The following is a 21,119-nucleotide window of genomic DNA, read 5'->3' on the forward strand; positions in this document are numbered from 1 at the left end:
GGGAGCGTGGGACGTAGTCTGTATGACAAAGTCTCTTTCCCATACTAAACGAGGACAACTTTGATCTACATGTACGGTATGTTTTCTTTAACAGACTCGTTAACTGTATTGCGAGCGTGTTGTTGGTAGCGTTTTGCTACCCTTCACAGGCACGGTTTGGGATGAAAGTTATAATATTATTATTAAAGCTTTGAAAACTCTCTCGGTGTTCCGTCTTTCTTTATAAATATGTGTAACCATGTATAATATGTATTTGCAACTGTATATTTTTGTAATGTATTTATTTGTATTTATTTTGGACACTTATTCTGATAAGTCTTGCATTGACCAATTAAAAAGAAGGGGCGTAACAGACGCGGGGGATGACGGGAAGTGGGGACCGGTAAAGGTGAGTGTTTGTGGACACAGAAGACAATAGTGGATATATATTTTTCCCACCCTTACCTTTGGAAATATACACTTTTTTTCCTTGCATTACTTTTAACGGGACCCGGACTCTGCAGGTCTGGATCAAATCTTAACTACCGGTATCATTTTCCATTATAATGCTGGCTATGGTTTTTGTACTGTGTACTTTATGGTCAGTTAAAATCGCGGGACTCAAAGTAGGGTTTGGGTTAATTTTGTGATTGTGTCACATGTTTTAATGTGGGCGCGTGCGGCTTATATACAGGTGCGGCTTGTTTAAGTACTAAAGCAGTCATCCTCTTAAAATGTGGTGGGTGCGGCTTATAATCAGGTGCACTCTATAGTACGGAATTTACGGTAAGTGTTTGCTAGGCTTTCAAGCGCTTGTAACCATTTTAAGACCTAATCGAGTTAAAAAAGAAGAAATTATCCGATAAGAACGTTCTGGATTTTAAAAAAATTTAGAAAAGAATGATGAGTTTTAGTCGGTTTTATTTCACGGGTTTAAGGTATCCCAATCGAACAACGCCACCTTTCATCTCGCCGCGCTCTGTCCCCGTCTCCGCAAGGTCAGAAAATGAACGAAGAATTCCGTGGTCGCTCCCGGCAGGTTCGTACGCCGATCGCATCGAGTCTGCCTTTTCCGTCGGGCGGTTTTACGGACAGACCGTCATCCGTCCGGGTTCGAGACGCACTTTCGTCCACCGACCATCGGGACGAGGGGACGCGGCGTGGAGAGAGATCATACGATGGCGTGGTAGGGCATCATTTTAGGCAGAGAGATAAGGGGGAAGATCCTGCTCCACCACCTGCGTGAAGAGAACGTCATTCCAATTAGAAGGTTTACAGGAACAACCAATGATTTCTTAACTTCATACAGTTCCTTGCAAAAGTATTGCCCCCACCCCCAAGAACCTTATGCCATATTTCAGGTTTCAAACTCAGAGATAAAACATGTGAGACACAATGGTGAAACTGTTGTGGAATGTGGATAATAATTAATGATAAGTATGTAGGCATCTGGTGAAGGTTGTGGGATGACATTGTTGCAGGAGGTCACAATCTGATATACTGAGGGATGGGCGGGCGCCCTTCACGAGAACACTATAAAGGCCAATGTTGAACATATGGAACTTTGAACGTGTCCCGAATGCAATAAAGAACGTTCCCTTTTTGCCATATCTCCTCTCTGCGTATATTTTGGGGCGACACCCAGCGACGTTCTCTCCAAAAAACAAAAACAAATTTAATCAACGTTTTAATTTATGCTAACAAATCAAAATTTCTAAAGTAGGCCTTGCAAAAATATTGCCCCCTTTGAGTTAATACTTTGTACGACCTCCTTTTGCTGCAATCACAACCACAAGTCTTTTTTTGGTATGTGTCTAAAAGTTTTGCACATTTTGAATTAAAAAAAAATATATATTTGCCAATTCTTTCTTACAAAACAGCTAAAGTTCCATAGTGATGGTTTGTGCACAATATTTTTCAGATCTTTCCACAAATCCTATATAGGACTTTGGTTTGGCCATTCTAATACCTTTATACTGTTAGTTTTAAACCATTTCATTGTAGATTTTGCTTTATGTTAAGGGATGTAGCCCTTTTGAAGGGTCTTTTGCAGACTCCAACAGATTTTCTGCCAGACGCACACGGCTTTTGGCTCCATCCATCTTCCCATCAATTTTAGCCATCTTCCCTGTCCCTGCTGAAGAAAAGAAGCCCCAGGCCATGATGTTGCCACCACCATGTTTGACAGTACGGTTGGTGTTTTCAGGGTAATGTGCAGTGTTATTCTTACGCCAAAAACAACACTGCATTCAGCCCAAAAGTTAAATCATGTTCTTAACTGATCAGAAGACCTTCTTCCACATATTATTTGAGTCTCAAAAATGGCTTCTTTCAAATAGGCCTTTTTATGTTCTTTCAGAAAGGGCTTTTCTCTTGCCGCTTTGCCATAAAGGGCAGATTTATGAAGAGTACGACTAATAGTTGTTTTATGAACAGACTGTCCTACCTCAGCTGTGTATACCTAAAGGTCATCCAACAAGATCAATTGCTCTTGGTTGATTCTCTGATTAGTTTTTTCTTTGTTTAGGCCAAAGGTTAAAAGGGACAACCGGTTCCTGGAGATGTGTAAATGTTGCAAAATCTTTCTGTATCCCTTTCCTGCTTCGAACTTTTCCACAACTTCTCTGGTGTGTTCTCTTGTCTTCATAATGTTGACCGTTTTCCAGTGTCTGTTTTCACAGACCTATGAGCCAATCGCAGAGCAGGTGCATTTACACTGAGACTTAATGGCACTCTGTCATTGTAAGTCATTTAGGTCGACATTGGATCATTCAGATCATCATCAGAAGTTCTGGAGTCAGTTGGCTAAGCAATAGTTTGGCTATTTCTTTTTCTTTTTCGTAAACATAAAATGTTAAACTAATTTGGTTCCATTTCAAGATTGTGTCTCACATGTAGTTTTAGTTTTTTTAGCTTCAGGTTTGTAGCCTGAAATGTGGCAATATGACAAATAATTCTAGGGAATACTTTCGCTAGGCACAGTAAGTATAAGAGGCACAACGGTTGAGACAAAGTTAAAAAGAAAAACATCTATATTTGTATTTAAAGACAAAATTAATCACCCCAAGAACTTTACCCGTATTCAATTACTTCAACCATATTTTTAAAGGGAAAACCCATTACATAGATTTACATTACATTTGTTTCTAAGCTTCAGATAATATACAAATACATACACTTGGCGCATCCATGGGTCCGTAGCGTTTCACCACTTGACCCTCTTTGTTGATCAGAAACTGCAAAGAACAAAACAACAACACGAGTGAAATTCGGCCAAAACCTCCAAATCAGAATCCAATTCATTTGGGATTTTCTCAATGAACCACGACACACGCTTCACTCAGTAGATATCAATGCTCTGAGGGAATTCAGTTGAGATCCCGAATTTTGGATTGTTTTCTGTATTTGATAAAGGTTTTATATAGTTACCCTATATGTACTCATATCATACTTATCATAGCCTTAGCTTCAACCAATCAGGCACATATTTTTGTAATGCAGTGGCTTGCGAAACTATTTGGCCCCCTTGGACTTTGTGACCTTTTGCCACATTTCAGACTTCAAACATAAAGACATAAAACTGTCATTTCTTGTGAAGCATCAACAATAAGTGGGACACAATCATGAAGTGGAACACACTTGATCCAGCTTTAAACTTCTCCACAACAGTATCTCGGACCTGCCTGGTGTGTTCCTCGTTCTTCATGATGCTCTCTGCGCTTTAAACAGACCTCAGAGACTATCACAGTGCAGGTGCACTTTTACAAAGACTTGATTACACGAAGGTGGATTCCATTGATCATCGTTAGTCATTTAGATCAACATTGAATCATTCAGAGATCCTCACTGAACTTCTGGACAGAGTTTGCTGCACTCAAAGTAAAGGCGCTGAATAAATCAGCACACCCACTTTTTCGTTTATTTGTTAAAAACGTTTAAAATATCCAATAAAGTGCGTTCCACTTCATGATTGTGTCCCACTTATTGTTGATGCTTCACAAGAAATTACAGTTTTATATCTTGACGTCTGAAGTCTGAAATGTGGCAAAATAGGGCCAAATAGTTTCGCAAACCACTGTATATTATAGCATTGTTCACCTGTTTTTTTGTGAAAATATTTCTTTTTGTTAATTAACGGTTGATGTTTTTTGTACTGTGCCTGAATAAAAAGCCGCAGACCGATATATTTATTGTTTAAGGTGGACCTTATTCTCTTTGGCCACCTTGTGGTGAGACAAAACATTCAGGGTGTTTGAAGCATGTAGTGATTATATATTTACTCATTTTTCTAGTATCACGGGCTTCATTTTTTTTTGGTATCCGAAGAAAGACATGCTTGAGTTGTATTACTGGGTTAAATCTGTAAGTAGAATGTGCTTGTCAAAGATTCGTAAGAATACAGTCTGGGAAATTCCCTACTAGGGGTGGACGCATAGACATGTCATGATCATGTCAATGTGCTTCAAAATTTCTGAATAAAATGACAGGAGAGCTGCAACTCGAGAGAGTATAAGTGCAAGATGCCACTCCTCCCGCTTGTGTAAATCAAGCTTGAGTGTCTGTTGTCTTTGTTGTTCTGGATTAAATAAGGCCCAAAGAAAATGGCTTATTGCCCTGCTTTTCTCTGATAAATCTAGTTCAAATCTTGTTCGTACGTCAATTCTATGACATTACATAGAACGATTTGAGCTCCTCCCGCATGCATATATCAAGCTTGAGTGTCTGTTGTCTTTGTTGTTCTGGATTAAATAAGGCCCAAAGAAAAGGGCTCGTGGCCTGCCTTTCTCTTTGATGAATCTGCTTCAACTCTTGTTTGTACGTTGATTCTATGACATTACATTAACTTGTAAAAACTGAGTTCAGCTCCTCCCGCATGCGTATAAAGCTTGAGTGTCTTGTCTTTCTTGTTTTGGATTAAACAAGGCCCAAAGAAAAGGGCTTATTGCCCTGCTTTTCTCTGATAAATCTGGTTCAAATCTTGTTCGTACGTCAATTCTATGACATTACATTGAACGATTTGAGCTCCTCCCGCATGCATATATCAAGCTTGAGTGTCTGTTGTCTTTGTTGTTCTGGATTAAATAAGGCCCAAAGAAAAGGGATCGTGGCCTGCCTTTCTCTGTAATTAATCTGCTTCAACTCTTGTTCGTACGTCAATTCTATGACATGACATTGAACTGTAAAAACTGAGTTTTGGTTATATCAAGCTTAAGTGTCTTTGTTGTTCTGGATTAAATAAGGCCCAAAGAAAAGGGATCGTGGCCTACCTTTCTCTGTAATTAATCTGCTTCAACTCTTGTTCGTACGTCAATTCTATGACATGACATTGAACTGTAAAAACTGAGTTTTGGTTATATCAAGCTTAAGTGTCTTTGTTGTTCTGGATTAAATAAGGCCCAAAGAAAAGGGATTATTTCCATGCTTTTCTCTGTCATAAATCTGCTTTATAATCTTGTTTGTACATCGACTCTATTACAATAAACCATAATGTAATAGTTCCCCCTGCAGCGTTAATCAATCTTGAGTGTCTCTTGTCTCTGTTTTTCTGGATTTGAACAAGGGCATAGGAAAAGTGCCAAGTGGTTTCAACCAGTGTTCCCTCTAAGCTGCGCGCGTGCGCAATTGCGCACCGCTCGCACATTCTCAGCGCACAAGAAAATCTAGCCAGTGCACAAAAATGAGAACTCAAAATTACTAATTAAGAAGCGACTTAAGTCAAAGTTACAGTGCATGAAGGTAAAAATACACGGGTTCCCCCGACATTGTGTTCTAAATGCGGTATTTTGAACTCGAGTCGAAGTAGAACGAAGTTGAGTAAAGTTAGTAGAGTTTGTCGAGAACCGGCTTCTTCGGCTCGGCTCACTAAAAAGAACCGGCTCTCTTGTGTCCTAAACGGCTCATCAGGTTGTTTTTGCTTCTTTAATCCCAACATGACCAAATATTGTGTAAAATTATGCACAAAATGACTTAAAGGAAGGAAAAAGCTGAGAAAAAAGAAACAAAAGGAAGAGAAAAAAAAGGAGAAAAAAATTAGAAAAAAAGCCAGAAAAAAAGAAAAGAAAGAAATGTAGGGAAAAAGTAAATAGAGAACAAAAAGAAAAAAGTATCAGCTTGGAAAAAATAAACACAATGAGATTTTTTTTAAAGGAATTTAAAAAAAGTAGAAAAAAAACATACGGAAAAAAGGAGAATGTGTTGCATTCAAATAATTTCCAATTATATCAAGTGAATCTTGTTCCCAACATTGTACTTCCACTAAAAAATGTGATTAAGTACAGTTATGTATCTTACAACCGACTCAATAAGCCCCCAAAAATGTTAATATTATGCGACAAAATATATCAGGAAATAAAAAGAAATGGATATCTTGTGAAAGAATTGTAAGAACAAACGACATTTGTAGGCCGTACAACCTCTGCAATAGTACATGAGTCAATTCATTCAAAAGAGAAAATTAATTTTGCATTGCCGGAAACTCAGCAAAATGTAACTTGATGTCAAGTTTTGGACATGTTTGATCATTAATTATCTTGCCACACATGGGATTGCCGTTGCTCACTGTTGTTTCAAGCGTTGCTCACCGACTTTGTGTGAACGCTCAGACCCCTGCAAAATGTCAGGGAACATTGGTTTCGACTCATGTTCGTGCGTCAATCCCGACAGAATTCTAAATTGTTTTGTCGATTTCCGGTCCGAAACCCCATAAATTAAGATGATTCGAATTGAAATGACAATTGTCTTTATTGTCAGTGATAACAACATAGTGAACTTTGTTTACCTTAGTGAAATTCCACTTGATGGAACTGTGAGGAGAAAGAAATGAGACGCGTTAATGAAATCGGCACCGAGGGCATAGGGCTGCTACTCAAACGCGTCTTACTTTCCCAGGAATCCCCTCCCGTTGGGCTGCTCCTTCAGCCATTTCCACAGCGGATGCGCCTCAGGCCCGTTGACGTCGATCTTGCTGAACATGTCGAAGTTAGCGTTGTAAGACGCCGCAAACTGCTTGATCTCGGCGTTAGTACCGGGCTCCTTTCGGTCCGGGAAAAGAAAATGGATCAGATATTGATATATCACCATACCCCTCAAGCTCCATGCCCTTACAAAATGTCGTATTTTCCCTTACAAAAGACAAAATAATTTTACACCATATTTTTTTTTCAAACGTGTTTATTTATGTAGTTTAACATGTTACATTGTACACGAGTTTCGTTATATCATCTCATCTCTCATCTCATTAGCTACACCGCTTATCCTCAGTAGGGTCGCGGGCGTGCTGGAGCGAGCCCACCCCAGCTATCAAACATCGGGCAGTGGGCAGGGGACACCCTGAACTGGTTGCCAGCCAATCGCAGGGCACACAGGGACAGACAACTCACTCGCTCATTCACACCTAGGGACAATTTGGACCGACCAATTCACCTGAAATGCATGTTTTTGGAATGTGGGAGGAAACCGGAGTGCTGGGAGGAAACCCATGCAAGCACGGGGAGAACAAACAAACTCTGCACAGGAAGTCTGGAGCTGGATTTGAACCCACGCAGGAGGTTCCCAAGACATGAACTGTGCCGCACATGCGCTAACCACTGCTCTGCCGTCAGTAGCCTAGATGGTAAGGCGCCCGCTTTGAGACTGGGAGGTCGGTGGTTCGCGCCCCGGCCGAGTCATTCCTAAGACTTAAATAGTGGTCGGCGGCGCCCTCTGTTGGCTGCGGCTGCATCGGCTCGCTACAACGGGTCAGGTGCAATCGACATTTCGTTCTGTGTACATTGTTACACAGAATGACAATACAAGGAAATTATTATTATTATTATTATATATATATTGTTAATGAACATTTTGTTGTGAGATACTGAGTTGCTCGACATGAATGAGCTTTATTATAAAAAGAACTTCAAAAATGAAGTCGCTTGGACGTTCACTGTAGAAGGAAAAAAATACATGCAAATAGAATTAAGTAGAATAATACATTTTCTCATTCAAATTATTTAATTCATTTTCTGCATTAAATGATTGTTGGTAATATACTGATTAAAGGGATAACCACAAACCTGTCTTTTTTCATTTTCTCCTTTTATACTTCCTTTTTTTCTTCACTTCTTTGTATAACAATAATGATTCGTAATATAATGCATCGAAGCAAGTGAGCCGTTGGAGAGCCGCCTCTCTTGAATGAGTTGAGCCGAAAAAGACGCTTCTCTAAAAAGAGACGGACTTCCTTTCACTACACAACTACCACATGGATGCAATGGGAAATCTCCGGGCGGCAGACGCATGCGCACAGTAGCATCAAAATGCTCACTTCGTTTCCAACAAAAAAAAAAAACAATACCGAGATCGAGGCTACCGCGGCGAACTTGTTTGACTAGATTGATTTGCTGATTCGTGATAGTCGGTGTATACCGAATGGTACCCATCATTGACAAATTTGCGTTTTCCGTACAGATTTTCTTGTACGTCGTATACGTCTTGAAATGCATCATAAACGTGCTTTGTACGGCAAAAACGTACAGGTTGACAGGTATGAATCACGTGGGGGTGGGGAGGTTACTCCCCGTTGCAGTTATCACTAGTTCACTGCTTGGCAGATTTTGAATTGAATGTTCTTTATTGTCGTTGATATCGATGTATTGTGCCTTGTGTCCTGAGCAGCACACAGCAAATGTTATCACGGAGGCAGGATAGGGGGGGCTTTGTGTGTTGAGTGGGCGTGACTTGTGATAGGCTGGTATCTGCTGATGGTCGAGATCCAGATCCATTACCAATGAAACGGATTACCTGGAGCTACACCTCGTGGGAAACCACTACAATCAGGACGGTTGTATTTTAATCATCGCGGAGACCTGTCTCAGCCCAAGGTTACCTCATGCCAACGTGCAGCTAGCCAGCCCCTCTCTAAATTGCTTTCTTGCAGCTTTTTGTACTTTTGTATAATGACAATAAAGAGCATTCATTTAATAGCAATTCTGTGTTTTTATTTGTAGTTTTAGAGTTGTTATTTTGCTACAGTCGTATACTCTCAGTACGTAAAGACGTCACCTCGGGTTAAGTTTGACCCTTGGGGGCATTTAGGCAGGTTCAACGCTACTATTCAATTTTTTGCAAAGGGTTCTGATCCCCATTAACTGCTAACTAACCGATTAATAGAACTATTTTATGGCTAATGCAATGAAATTACTTGTAATCTAAAACAATTTCCTCATCAATTAAGTACAGGGCCTATAATAAGTCCAAACACCCCAGGGATTAAAATGAAAACAAAAATAAAAAGGAAAAACAAACATAAATAGTAAGAGATGCCACACACTCACACACATTTCTTTTAACAAAGCCCTCAAACTCAGAGATAGCGGATGATAGTGTTGGGCAGATATTGAAAAGTGTCACTAGGAGACGTGCTTTCAATGTCAGAGTGTCAGTGTAAGTTTTGGATTGAAAAGGTGATTGTGAATGAATTTGTTGTCGATGTAAAATATTCTTTTAACAGCACTAAATTATGAACACAAATTTCTTACACAGCATTAGCTCAGGAGGTAGAGCGCTCGTCTTGGGATCTAGGTCACAGGTTCGATTCCCGGCTCCTCTGTGTTATATGTCGAAGTGTCCTTGGGCAAGACACTGAATTCCTAATGCCCCCAATAAGCAGGTCAGCGCCTTGCATGGCTGACTCCCTATTGGTGTGTGAGTGTGTGTGTGTTAAGGGTAAGTGTAAATCAAATTGTAAAGCGCTTTGGGGGGTCTTCATTGACCTGAAAAGTGCTATACAGTATGTACAAATGCAGACCATTTACCATGTAAAAATCAATATTTTACTAAGACAACAAATTAAAAACTGTAAGTAACATCCTACATGCCCACATTTTTTGTGTAAATATTGTGTAAATTATAACCTTTATCTTCTTTGTTCCTTTATTTTCTTTATCCTCACTGTTAAATGTGAAACTGGAGTGCCACGTCCAATTTCGTTGTTACAATATGTTCAACCCATTTTGTAACAATGACAATAAAGGTATAATATATATTCTATTCTATTCTATAAAACCTCCTCACCTTATGAATCCAAAAGAAACAAAAGAAAATGACTTATTTGATTCACGTGTTTGTTGACAGTGATATGTAAATAAAATTGCATTGAGAAATTTAAAAAAAAATTGGGTGGTGGTATGGGGGGCACCCTGACTAGCAACGGCCCCCTGTGTCCTAGTGTAGTCTGTCCTAGCCAGGATTGGGTAGGGTTACTTTAACAGAATTACTTTCAATTACTTTTGGATTACACCAATACCAAATATGCCCATAAAAGACAAAAGAAACTAAATATGAATAAAATGACTCCATTTTGGCAGGCTTGGGGAGTAACGGCAAAAATGATGTTGGCAAGCTGTTTGGATTGATTTTCATTTTGTTTCTGTGGCATTTTATGTTCGTTTTGCCGGAGATCAAAGAGATCAAAGCCAGGAGAGAAAGCTTACCAAGTGGTGTGAGTCATCATTGTATTCACATTTAGTTTCTTTTGTCTTTTATTAGCATATTTGGTATTGGGGTAATCCAAAAGTAATTGAAAGTACCGTATTTTCTGCACTTTAAGGCGCAACCCGAAAAAATAGTTTTTGGTCCTATTTTTGACATACATAAGACGCACCGGATTATAAGGCGCTACAATGGGAACGTCGACAAAACAGTCAGATAGTTCAGTCCAACTTCTTACCCCCTTAACATTCCCAAAGCTTGCAAAGACGCAAATACGTGTCGAGAACACTTGCGGATGCGGTGTCCGTACGATGTCACTCAAATGCATCGTTCCATCATTCGGAAGGTTAAAGTCTTGGGATTCAAGAAATGCCAACCATTCCTTAGTTTCTATTTTCTTTTTCGCTCGCAACTTTACTGTGCATATGACAATAAACACTTGGAATTGAGTTTAATTTAAAAATAGACACTCCATTCCATCCATTATCTGCACCACTTATCACAGAAACATCGAGTTCAGTCTGAAACAAGATACGGGGATAATATAAAACCCGGAGTAGCTCACCGAAGTCGTTGTGTTCATAATAATGTGCAACCAATGTCCTCTTATATCCGTGAGTGTAGTAAATCCAGGAGAATAAAATATTTACAAATACAGAATAGTAAAAAATGCTTTCTGTATGCCGTCAACCACGTGCTATATACATTCATCTTTTTCGGCCAATTGCAGGCTTTGTTTTGCCGTTCAAGCCTATGCCAGCCTGTAAATGATAAAAAGGATCCGCCCCTTGACCTCCGAATAACTTTAGCCAATAGAGATCGATTCAAATGATGATTGACACATTGGTTAGCCAATGAAACGCTGGTAAATAAATCCCAGCATACACCGCGTACTACTTGGCGTTCGGGGGAAAATCTAGTCGGCGGCTGCAAGTTAGTTGGAAGACTTTGCGACTTAATGTTGATCTTTAAATAAGGCGCACTGTATTATAAGGCGCATGGTCAGCTTTTGAAAAAAAATAAAGGCTTTTAGGTGTGCCTTATAGTGCGGAAAATACGGTAATCCAGTTTAAGTAACCCTACCCAACCCTGGTCCTAGCACAGTGCTTTTTATGTTCTAGACACGGAGGGCCGAGAGAAACGCAATTTCAATTCTCTGTTTTTGCTGCAGAATTGACAATAAAGCCGACTTTGATACAATTCCACTTTGGGATCCCCACCTCAACACATAATTTCCTACCCTGGGGTCTACGGTTTGTCCTGTTCCTGAATAGAAGGAGCGAATCCAACGTACCTGATTGGCAAACTGGTTGGAAGGGAAGGCGAGGATGCGTAAACCTTTCTCAGCGAGCCGGGCGTACATTTCGGCAAACTGAGAGTAGTTTATCGGCGTTTGGCCTCATTGGGACGCGACGTTGGTGATGATGACCACGTTGCCCCTGGTGAGGGACAAAAAAACATGTTGGCGTATTGGTCTGGAGCAGGGATGTCAAACTCAATTGCACAAGGGGCCAAAATTCAAAACACACTTAAGGTCGCCGGCCAACCAGGATAAACATTTATTGAACACACTTAAACTGAATGATTTTGGAACATAAATACGAATTAAAAACAGACAAGAATATTACATTTAAACCTTAAATCACTTATACAGTATTTATTATTTTGCTGTAAATAAAAAGATCTTATTAAATCATACAACTTAAACAACTTAACATTAAAATAACATTCAAATTCCTTTGCTCCTATGTCAATGTATATATTAAAAAAATATATATATATCGCAAAAGATTTTGCTCTCCTTAATATATCTCCTGTCAAAAGTAGAAATATGAAAATGCTACACAAATTATTTTGTAAAAACGTCACAACATTCCGAGAACAGGGAGCCTGATGCGCTTACCTTTGGCGCAGACGGAGTAGGGCCAGAGATGGGAGGGAGTGCTTGCACTTTTTGCATAGCTCCACCCATCCCTACCACTCACCCTACCGTAAATTCCGGACTATAGAGCGCACCTGATTATAAGCCGCACCCACCACATTTTAAGAGGATAACCGCTTTTGTACTTACACAAGCCGCACCTGCATATAAGCCGCATGCGTCCACATTAAAACATGTAACACAATCACGAAATTAACCCAAACCCGACTTTGAGTCACGCAATTGTAACTGAATATGAAGTACACAGTCCAAAATCAACAGCCGGCAAATTGAAGGTAAGGCACGGTTTGGGATGAAAGTTATAATATTATTATTAAAGCTTTGAAAACTCTCTCGGAGTACCGTCTTTCTTTGTAAATATGTGTAACCATGCATAATATGTATTTGCAACTGTATATTTTTGTAATGTATTTATTTTAGAGACTTATTTTGATTTGTTTTCCACGGGCGAATCAAAAAGAAGGGGCGAAAACAACGGGGGCTGACGGGAAGTGGAGTAAAGGTGAGACGTGTTTGTGGACGCAGCAGACAATAGTGGATATATATTTTTCCCACCCTTACCTTTGGAAATATACTTTTTTTTTTCCTTGGATTATTTTCAACGGGACCCGGACTCTGCAGGTCTGCGTCATATCTTAAGTACCGGTATCATTTTACGTTTAATTTGCCAGCTGTTGATTTTGGACTGTGTACTTCATATTCAGTTACAATTGCGGGACTCAAAGTCGGGTTTGAGTTAATTTCGCGATTGTGTTACATGTTTTAATGTGGGCGCATGCGGCTTATATGCAGGTGCGGTTTGTGTAAGTACCAAAAGCGGTTATCCTCTTAAAATGTGGTGGGTGCGGCTTATAATCAGGTGCGCTCTATAGTCCGGAATTTACAGTAGTTATTTGATTGGGTAAGTGGGAGGGATGGGTGGAGCTATGCAAAAAGTGCAAGTACTCCCTCCCATCTCTCGCCCTACTCCGTCTGCGCCAAAGGTAAGCACATCAGGCTCCCGGTTTGCAGAATGTTGTGACGTTTTTACAAAATAATTAGTGTAGCATTTTGATATTTCTACTTTTGACGGGAGATATATGAAGGAGAGCAAAATCTTTTTTATAATCAGGTGCGCTCTATAGTCCGGAATTTACGGTATGTAAAATGGTCTTGCGGGCCGGATATGATTACACGGCGGGCCGGACGTGGCCCGCGGGCCGTGAGTTTGACACATGTGGTCTGGAGACTGAGATCATGCGAGGGAATTCCCGAACTAACCTGTATTTTTCAAGCGAGACCTCATTGCCGTCGATGTCGGTGGCCGAGAAGTTGTAAATGGACGTAGCTGATGCCCAATCCTCTGTCGGGGCGCCCTGTAGACAAATAGCAATGCAAGAGTCATGGGTGCACCCAGACTGAATACACTGTTTTCAACATATTACTGATACTTGTATTCTATTTTAAATATTGGACAACTACAAAGAAGATTTTATAGGATACCAGTTTCTTAGTAAGACTATTATTGCGCGCTGTGGTTCGTTGTTTTGACTATTATGTGTCATGATTACTCATGTGACTCTGCTGTGCCCACTCATTTGGTGCTAACCGCCGCAGGTTCTGATTGGCTCCCTGTCACTATTTGAACCCTGTCCTGTCAATCCCCTGTTGTCGGTCCGTCGGCGAAACTCCGTGTATAATAGGCAAGCCTTTTATGACCCTGACTCCCGTTTTTTGCTCCCATTTGTCTCCCACTATGACCTGTTTTGATCCCGACCACGTCTGCTCTCCCGTCCTGACTTACGACCCGATTTTGATCCCGACCACGTCTGCTCTCCCGTCCCGGCTTACAAATCGTTTCCGACCCTGACCACGCTTTGCTCTCCCAGTCCCTGATACCGACCAGTTTTCCACCACTGACTCCGCCCTCACTCGCTACGGAAGATCTACTTCCGTGTTCGGATCACAATCAGAGTGCGAGCGCGACTTGCTTCCCACGCCCAGCGAACACCGGATCGTGGGCACAGCCCTTCCGCTCTCTTTCAATAAACTCGTGGTAAACGTTGCGCAAGTGGGTCCTGTTTCTGTTCTGGTCCTGACAATTATGCATTGTTTAAATTATTGCTACTATTCTTTGTTTTTTTTATTTCCACGGCCTTCAGAGGGGATCTGCTTTTGTAACTTAGGATAAGTAATAAAAAGGGGAAGGTTTTTTGAACAGGCTTCCCTTTCTGTCCTGAATGCGGGCTAGAAATACATTGATGTCTTCTCTCTTCATTTTGAGTGTCAACTAATGTTAGTTAATTGGTTGGATCTCTTAACCACCAGTGTTGTAGGGACACCATTTCTTGTGGTGTGCTTTGTGCAAGTACAGCCTGGTGGCACCCATCCCTAACCAGGCCACAACTCATGTTTAAACTTCTTAATTACATTTGAAAAACATTTTATAGAAATAACATATTGGCCCAACCGGGCTCTGCTTGCCCAAGACATCCTATGTAACATCCTACATGCCCACATTTCTTATATAAAATGGTGTAAATTATAACATTTATCTTCTTTGTTCCTTTATCTTCTTTGTTTTCTTTTATCCTTACTGTTAAATGTGAAACTGGAGTGCCACATCCAATTTCGTTGTCACAATTTGTTCAACCCATTTTGTAACAATGACAATAAAGGTCTATTCTGTTCTCTTCTATATTAGTATATAATGTGTATAATTACATTAAATGTAATAAATGTCCAAAACTAATAATGAAAATGTACAAAATATACTAAAGAAATATGCAACAAAATAAATTTGTAAAATATTTTTGCAAAAAGTTCCAAATTTTAAAAAGTAAATCACTAAATATGCTTATTAAAAGAAGTCATGCATAAAATTCATGAAAACATTAATTGAAAAGCAGTTAAACACAAAAATAAAAGACAAATTTAAAAGTAAAAAAATATAAAAATCAATTAAAGTTAAATCAAGTAAAAAAAAAAGTATTGAAATAAAAAGTAAAATATAATCACATTAAGAGAGACTCAATATCCATTGATGTCTTCTCTCCTTATTTTGGGTGTCTACTAAAATTAAACTCAAAATTAACAGTTTGGAGACCACTGCTTCAAATAGGAACACTGTCACCGAATGTGCTTTTAATCCAGGGTACATTTCCTAAATACAATATATGAAACAAAAATAATCCATAAGGTACTCCACATACTGAACAATGCTAATATACCGACTCGTGAAGCAGATTCAACAGAAACAGGAAAAACACCGTTTGCAGGATTTAGCTGTCCAAAGGTCTGAAATCTTACCAAAGTCTGCAGCAGAACGCTGAACAGAACCGAGAGGCCCACAAGACGCATGGTTCTGGGAGCTCCTCTGAAGCTAGAAAGCCACAAAACTCCTTCCCTTATTTCGCGTATTTAGCTTCTGTTTTGGGTCCCCAGACTCTTATAAAGCCGGCAGGGGATCAGTGACTCAACTGATAAGCTGGTCTTATCCAATACCTGACCCGGAATCCATATCAGCCCTGCACGGGTTCTACGGTCCAGAGTCCAACACGTTGTCATAAGCTTATAAAAGGATCATGTAAAGTTGTAGAACGTATCGTTCTAGAACTTTACGTATCGTTCTAGAACTTTGTTTTGAGGTTCTGTGTGATTTGGATTCCTTTGATTTTCTCATCGGGGGTGAGAAAGGATTTCGATGGGTCCCGAGTTCAAATCTTGGCTGCGGAGCCCTAATTAAAACCCGTGTTGTGAATAGTCAAGTCAAGGCCCTTAATCACAAGAAGTCTCAAAGGGCTTCACAGACCACAGATTATTACGGTATTGCATTACCTCCGGGAACGAGACATGGTCAGTTGATTTTTGCAATTGGGAGATGGAATAAGAGCTTGCTCTGTCCACTCCACGCATCGGCCCGGTATTGCAGTACCTCCGGGAACGGTGCATTCGCACTGATCGCTGCTTGGCCCTGTGGCTAGGACCTTGACTCAGCCTCTTGGCTGAGAGCAAATGTCTCGGCCTCTTGGCTTTGTAGTGTATTATGATTTGACCGATAACGGATAATGGATAATTGATAAAGAATAAAGAAACAATAAACCTCTACAAAATCCCCCCCAACACAGATTATTACAAACCACAGACTATCATGACACCATCCCCTGATCTAAAACCTACATGGGGGCAAGGGGAAACTCAAAAACCTCAAGTCATGTTTATTGGTGACGCCCTTAATCACAAGGAGTCTCAAAGGGCTGCACAGACCACAGATTATTACAAACCACAGACTATCATGACACCATCCCCTGATCTAAAACCTACATGGGGGCAAGGGGAAACTCAAAAACCTCAAGTCAAGTCGTGTGTATTGGTGAAGCCCTTAATCACAAGGAGTCTCAAATGGCTGCACAGACAATTGCAAACTACAGACTATTACGACACCATCCCCTGATCTAAAACCTACAAGAGGGCAAGGGAAAAACTCAAAAACATTTCAAGTCATCTATATTTGTGAAGCCCTTAATCACAAGAAGTCTCAAAGGAGAGAAAAATCATATCAAATACAGTGTTGTTCAAAATAATAGCAGTGCAAGGTAACTAACCAGAAAATCCGTTTTTTTTAGTATATTTTTGATTCTTACATACAAACAAGTTACCAGTAAGTGCAGTAGATTCTCAGAAAACAAACAAGAACTATTCATAATAGCCACGCCCCCAAGGCTGCGCGATTGGGCAAATAGTTCAAAGGGGCGTGTCCGAAAAAATAGTGTCTGCTGTTGACTTTACAAACTCAAAACTTGTTTGTATTTCCAAACTAAAAGGTAAGATTTAGCAATCCTAATATTTAGTTGCATTTTTTAATAAATGCTTTACGTCTGAGTGGCATAGAGTCAACCAACTTGTGGCACTCTCTAGATCAGGGGTGTCAAACTCATTTTAACTCGGGGGCCACACGATAGAACAAACATTCTGCCGGGGGACGGACAAGTGGATTAAAGAGAAAGAAAAAGAGAGATAAATAAAAGAGAAAGAGGGAGGGAAAAGGAGAGAGGGCGGGACAAAGAAAGAAAAAAAGAGAGAGGGAGAGAGCGTGAGAAACAAAAGATAAAAAGTCGTGAGAGAGGGGGAAAAGAAAGGGAGAAGAAGAAAGAAATCCAAAGAGAAATAGAAAGACAGAAGGAGAGAAAAGAGAAAAGAAAGCGCAAAGGGTATCAAGAGAGAAAGAGAAAAGGGAAAAAAGGAAGTTAGAGCAAAAGAGGTTAAAAGACACAGAGAAAGCAACAAAGGAAGAGAAAAAGAGACACAGAGAGTGAAAGAGACAGAGACAGAGTGGGAGAAAAGGGGTGGAAAAGAAAGAGGTAGAGAGAGAGAGAAATAAATACAAGTAAGGTGTCTTTGTGAGAGGCACCTGGCTTTGGCAACATCAAGTGGACATATTTCAACCTGCAGCTTGTTTTTCTCTTGCGCTTCTCTGAGTGTTGTTCGCGGGCCGGATTCAATCCCTTAGCGGGCCTGTTCTGGCCCGCGGGCCGCCTGTTTGACACATGTGATCTAGATGTAAAATATCCAACTGAAATGATCTATAGATAGGTTTGTAGTTTAACAGTCAAATGAGGAGATATGATTTTTTTTAAACTTTCAAAAGAACAAGGGAGGTTCACTATCTGGCTTGTGGGACCAATTATTTAGTTTATAGCTTAGTAGACACACAACATAAGGAGAGAAGACAAAGAATTTTAAACTTGCGAGTAAAACAGGAGAGGACCGTACAAAACCCTCAATATGTTCAACATCCAGCTTGAAGGACCAATTGTTAATAGTTAAACAGACACTTGAAACAAGAAGAGAATACACCAATGAATTTTGAATTTGCAAGGAAAACAGGAGATAACTGTACAAATACCCTAAAATTTCCAACCTGTTGATGGTTCAAATCCGGCTCAAGGGACCAAATTATAGATTTATGGTTTTACAGACACTCAAAATAAGATGAGAGACATATTTACCTCATGTGCAACCCCCTAGGAAGGCTTTTTCTTATTTTCCTCATCCTGAAGTTTTTGACTATTTTCCTTTCCCTTGTGTAGGTTTCAGTTCAGGGGATGCTGTAATAGTGTATGCAGCCCTTTAAGACTTTTTGTGATTAAGGGCTATACGAAAAAACAGGACTTATGATCTTATGAATGTGTGAAACTGGAGTGTCATGCCCAATTTCGTTGTCACAATATGTTAACCCATTTTGTAACAATGACAATAAAGGTATATTCTACTCTATTCTATTCACTTGATATTTCACTCTGTGAATGGTTAACCACATTCCACAATGTATTTTAGTTTCTTGGTTTTGCTTCACAAACAATTTTGATATCACCCAATACGTTCTCGATTGGATTGAGATCTGGGGATTGGGCTGGCCACTCCAACACAATAACTGTATTGGTTTGGAACCAAGACTTTGCTCGTCTACTGGTGCGTTTGGGGTCATTGTCTTGGTAAAACACCAATTTCAAGGGCATGATCTCTTCAGCATAAGGAAACATAACCACTTCAAGTATTTTGACATACACAAACGGATCCATTATCTCTGGTACGCGATAAATGGGCCCAACACCAGAGTAGGAGAAACACGCCCAGACTATGATACTTGTACCACCATGCTTCACAGTATTCAATGTGTACTGAGGTTTGAATTGAGAGTTTAAGGGTTGTCTCACACATGCTCTGTGGCCCCTGGACCCAGAAAGGACAATTTTACTTTCATCATTCCACAAAATGTTCCTCTGTTTTTCTTTAGGCCAATCGATTAACAAGAGTTTTTTTCAGCCCCTCTTTATAGCGTTTATCCCAGAAATATGTCAACTTTAAAAGTATTTCCACACTTTCACTCAAACTGGGTGGGCACCATTATCAGGTATCTGTATCGTGCAGGGACCAGCTTCTAGTCTGATATCAGTACTCTTAATGGTAGCCACTGCCAGTATCGGCCGCCTTGTTGAAGCCATTTAACGATCAGGAACTTGAAACTAAATTAACGGTAAATTTCCATGAAGTAAATACAATATTGAGGACAGATATTATGTTACGATGTTAAGGCATTTAAAAATATCTGGAATTGTATGTAGTACTAAAATGTGATGATGATATTAGCATTATGAGAATACACCCATTGATGTCCTCTCTCCTTATTTTGAGTGTCTACTAATTGTATGTACTACTAAAGTGTATCGGTTTAAAAATGTGGTATCAGAGTTCAAATAACCCTAATATTTTTTATTTTGTCTGCTTATTTGCATGTTGATTACAGAAGCATTTTCTTGATGATATTAGCATTATGAGACACTACACCCATTGATGTCTTCTCTCCTTATTTGGTATGTTCTACTAAAGTGTATCAGTTTGAAAAATGTGGTATTGAAGATAACACAACCCACGTATTTGGATTTGTGCTTACATGCATGTTGATTTCAGACGCATTTTCTTGATATTAGCATTATGAGACAATACACCCATCGATGTCCTCTCTCCTTATTTTGAGTGTCTACTTATTGTATGTACTACTAAATGTACCGGTTTGAAAAATGTATCATAGTTCAAACAACCCCTAATATTTTGATTTTGTGTGCTTACTTGCATGTTGATTTCACACGCATTTTCTTAATATTAGCATTATGAAACACTACACCCTTTTCTCCTTATTTGGTATGTTCTACTAAAGTGTATCGGTTTGAAAAATGTGGTATTGAAGATCAAACAACCCACGAATTTTGATTTGTGCTTACATGCATGTTGATTTCAGACTCATTTTCTTGATGATATTAGCATTATGAGACAATACACCCATTGAGGTCCTCTCTCCTTATTTTGAGTGTCTGCTAATTGCATGTACTACTAGTGTATCGGTTTGAAAAATGTGGTATTGAAGATGAAACAACCCACGTATTTTGATTTGTACTTAAATGCATGTTGATTTCATACGCATTTTCTTGACGATATTAGCATTATGAGACAATACACCCATTGATGTCTCCTCTCCTTATTTTGAATGTCTACTAATTGTATGAACTACTAAAGTGTATCGGTTTGAAAAATGTGTTTTGCATGTTGATTACGAATACATTTTCTTAACTATTTTAGCATGATGTAGCCTAGCTAATCTGTTAGTAGCATTATGATAACGTATTTCAGAAAAATTACAATTTTAGTTTGTGTGGGGCACAGGTTCGCTTTTATCTACTCTTGGGCGCTCTTCTTTAGTGGCCACTAAGCATTCTGCAGCTGCTGCGTTTGCTAGTGCTTTTGATTAGTAAACTTCAGAATGAAACCTTTTCGGGTTTCATGAGTGCAAATTATATATAAACACATAAATTCGCGTTATCAGGATAGTGTTGCTGTAAGGGTGGCGATACATTCTATACATGCGACTCTGCAGCGATAACAGCAGTATGGTGCTCAATCAGGGGATAGAAAAGAAACCTTTGTCATTTACCGTTGCAGGAATAAAAAGGTAGAGAAGAACCCCCAATAAAACTCCGCTGAGGGCTGCACCTGCACACGTTATTTTCATGCATCGAGACTTCATTTGGAATGAAATCCGTTATGAGGAAAACAATCAAGCTGATAGCCCCGCCCTCGCGTGGAGTTACGAAACCGCAAATGAAACATTTGTTTTACAATATTTTATTTTTACTTTGTACCAAAATTCCAATGATATTTCGTCGAAGTATTTACATATTTACAAATATATATATAA

At 39.6% G+C, this 21,119-nt stretch overlaps 1 protein-coding gene and 1 pseudogene across 2 annotated transcripts; one reads left to right on the forward strand and one right to left on the reverse strand.

The window, feature by feature from the left end:
- Positions 1-883: 883 nt before the first annotated feature.
- gpx4a (glutathione peroxidase 4a) lies at positions 884-21,011 on the reverse strand. 2 transcript variants are annotated; one of them, XM_088348908.1, is made up of 7 exons: positions 20,856-21,011; positions 13,649-13,743; positions 11,741-11,885; positions 6,860-7,011; positions 6,758-6,782; positions 3,156-3,215; positions 884-1,217 (listed from the first exon to the last, which is right to left on the reverse strand). In XM_088348908.1, the coding sequence occupies exons 1-7, from the start codon at positions 20,946-20,948 to the stop codon at positions 1,179-1,181; spliced, it is 609 nt and encodes a 202-aa protein (XP_088205034.1). In that variant the 5' UTR covers positions 20,949-21,011; the 3' UTR covers positions 884-1,178. The 2 variants fall into 2 exon arrangements, with proteins under 2 accessions (XP_088205034.1, XP_088205035.1); XM_088348909.1 differs by lacking the exon at positions 20,856-21,011 and adding an exon at positions 15,677-15,845.
- LOC148355896 (U2 spliceosomal RNA) lies at positions 16,201-16,323 on the forward strand (annotated as a pseudogene).
- Positions 21,012-21,119: the final 108 nt, after the last annotated feature.

Source organism: Urocampus carinirostris, chromosome 12, assembly GCF_059441175.1.
Source record: "Urocampus carinirostris isolate Australia breed hairy pipefish chromosome 12, RoL_Ucar_1.0, whole genome shotgun sequence".
Classification (NCBI taxonomy): domain Eukaryota; kingdom Metazoa; phylum Chordata; class Actinopteri; order Syngnathiformes; family Syngnathidae; genus Urocampus; species Urocampus carinirostris.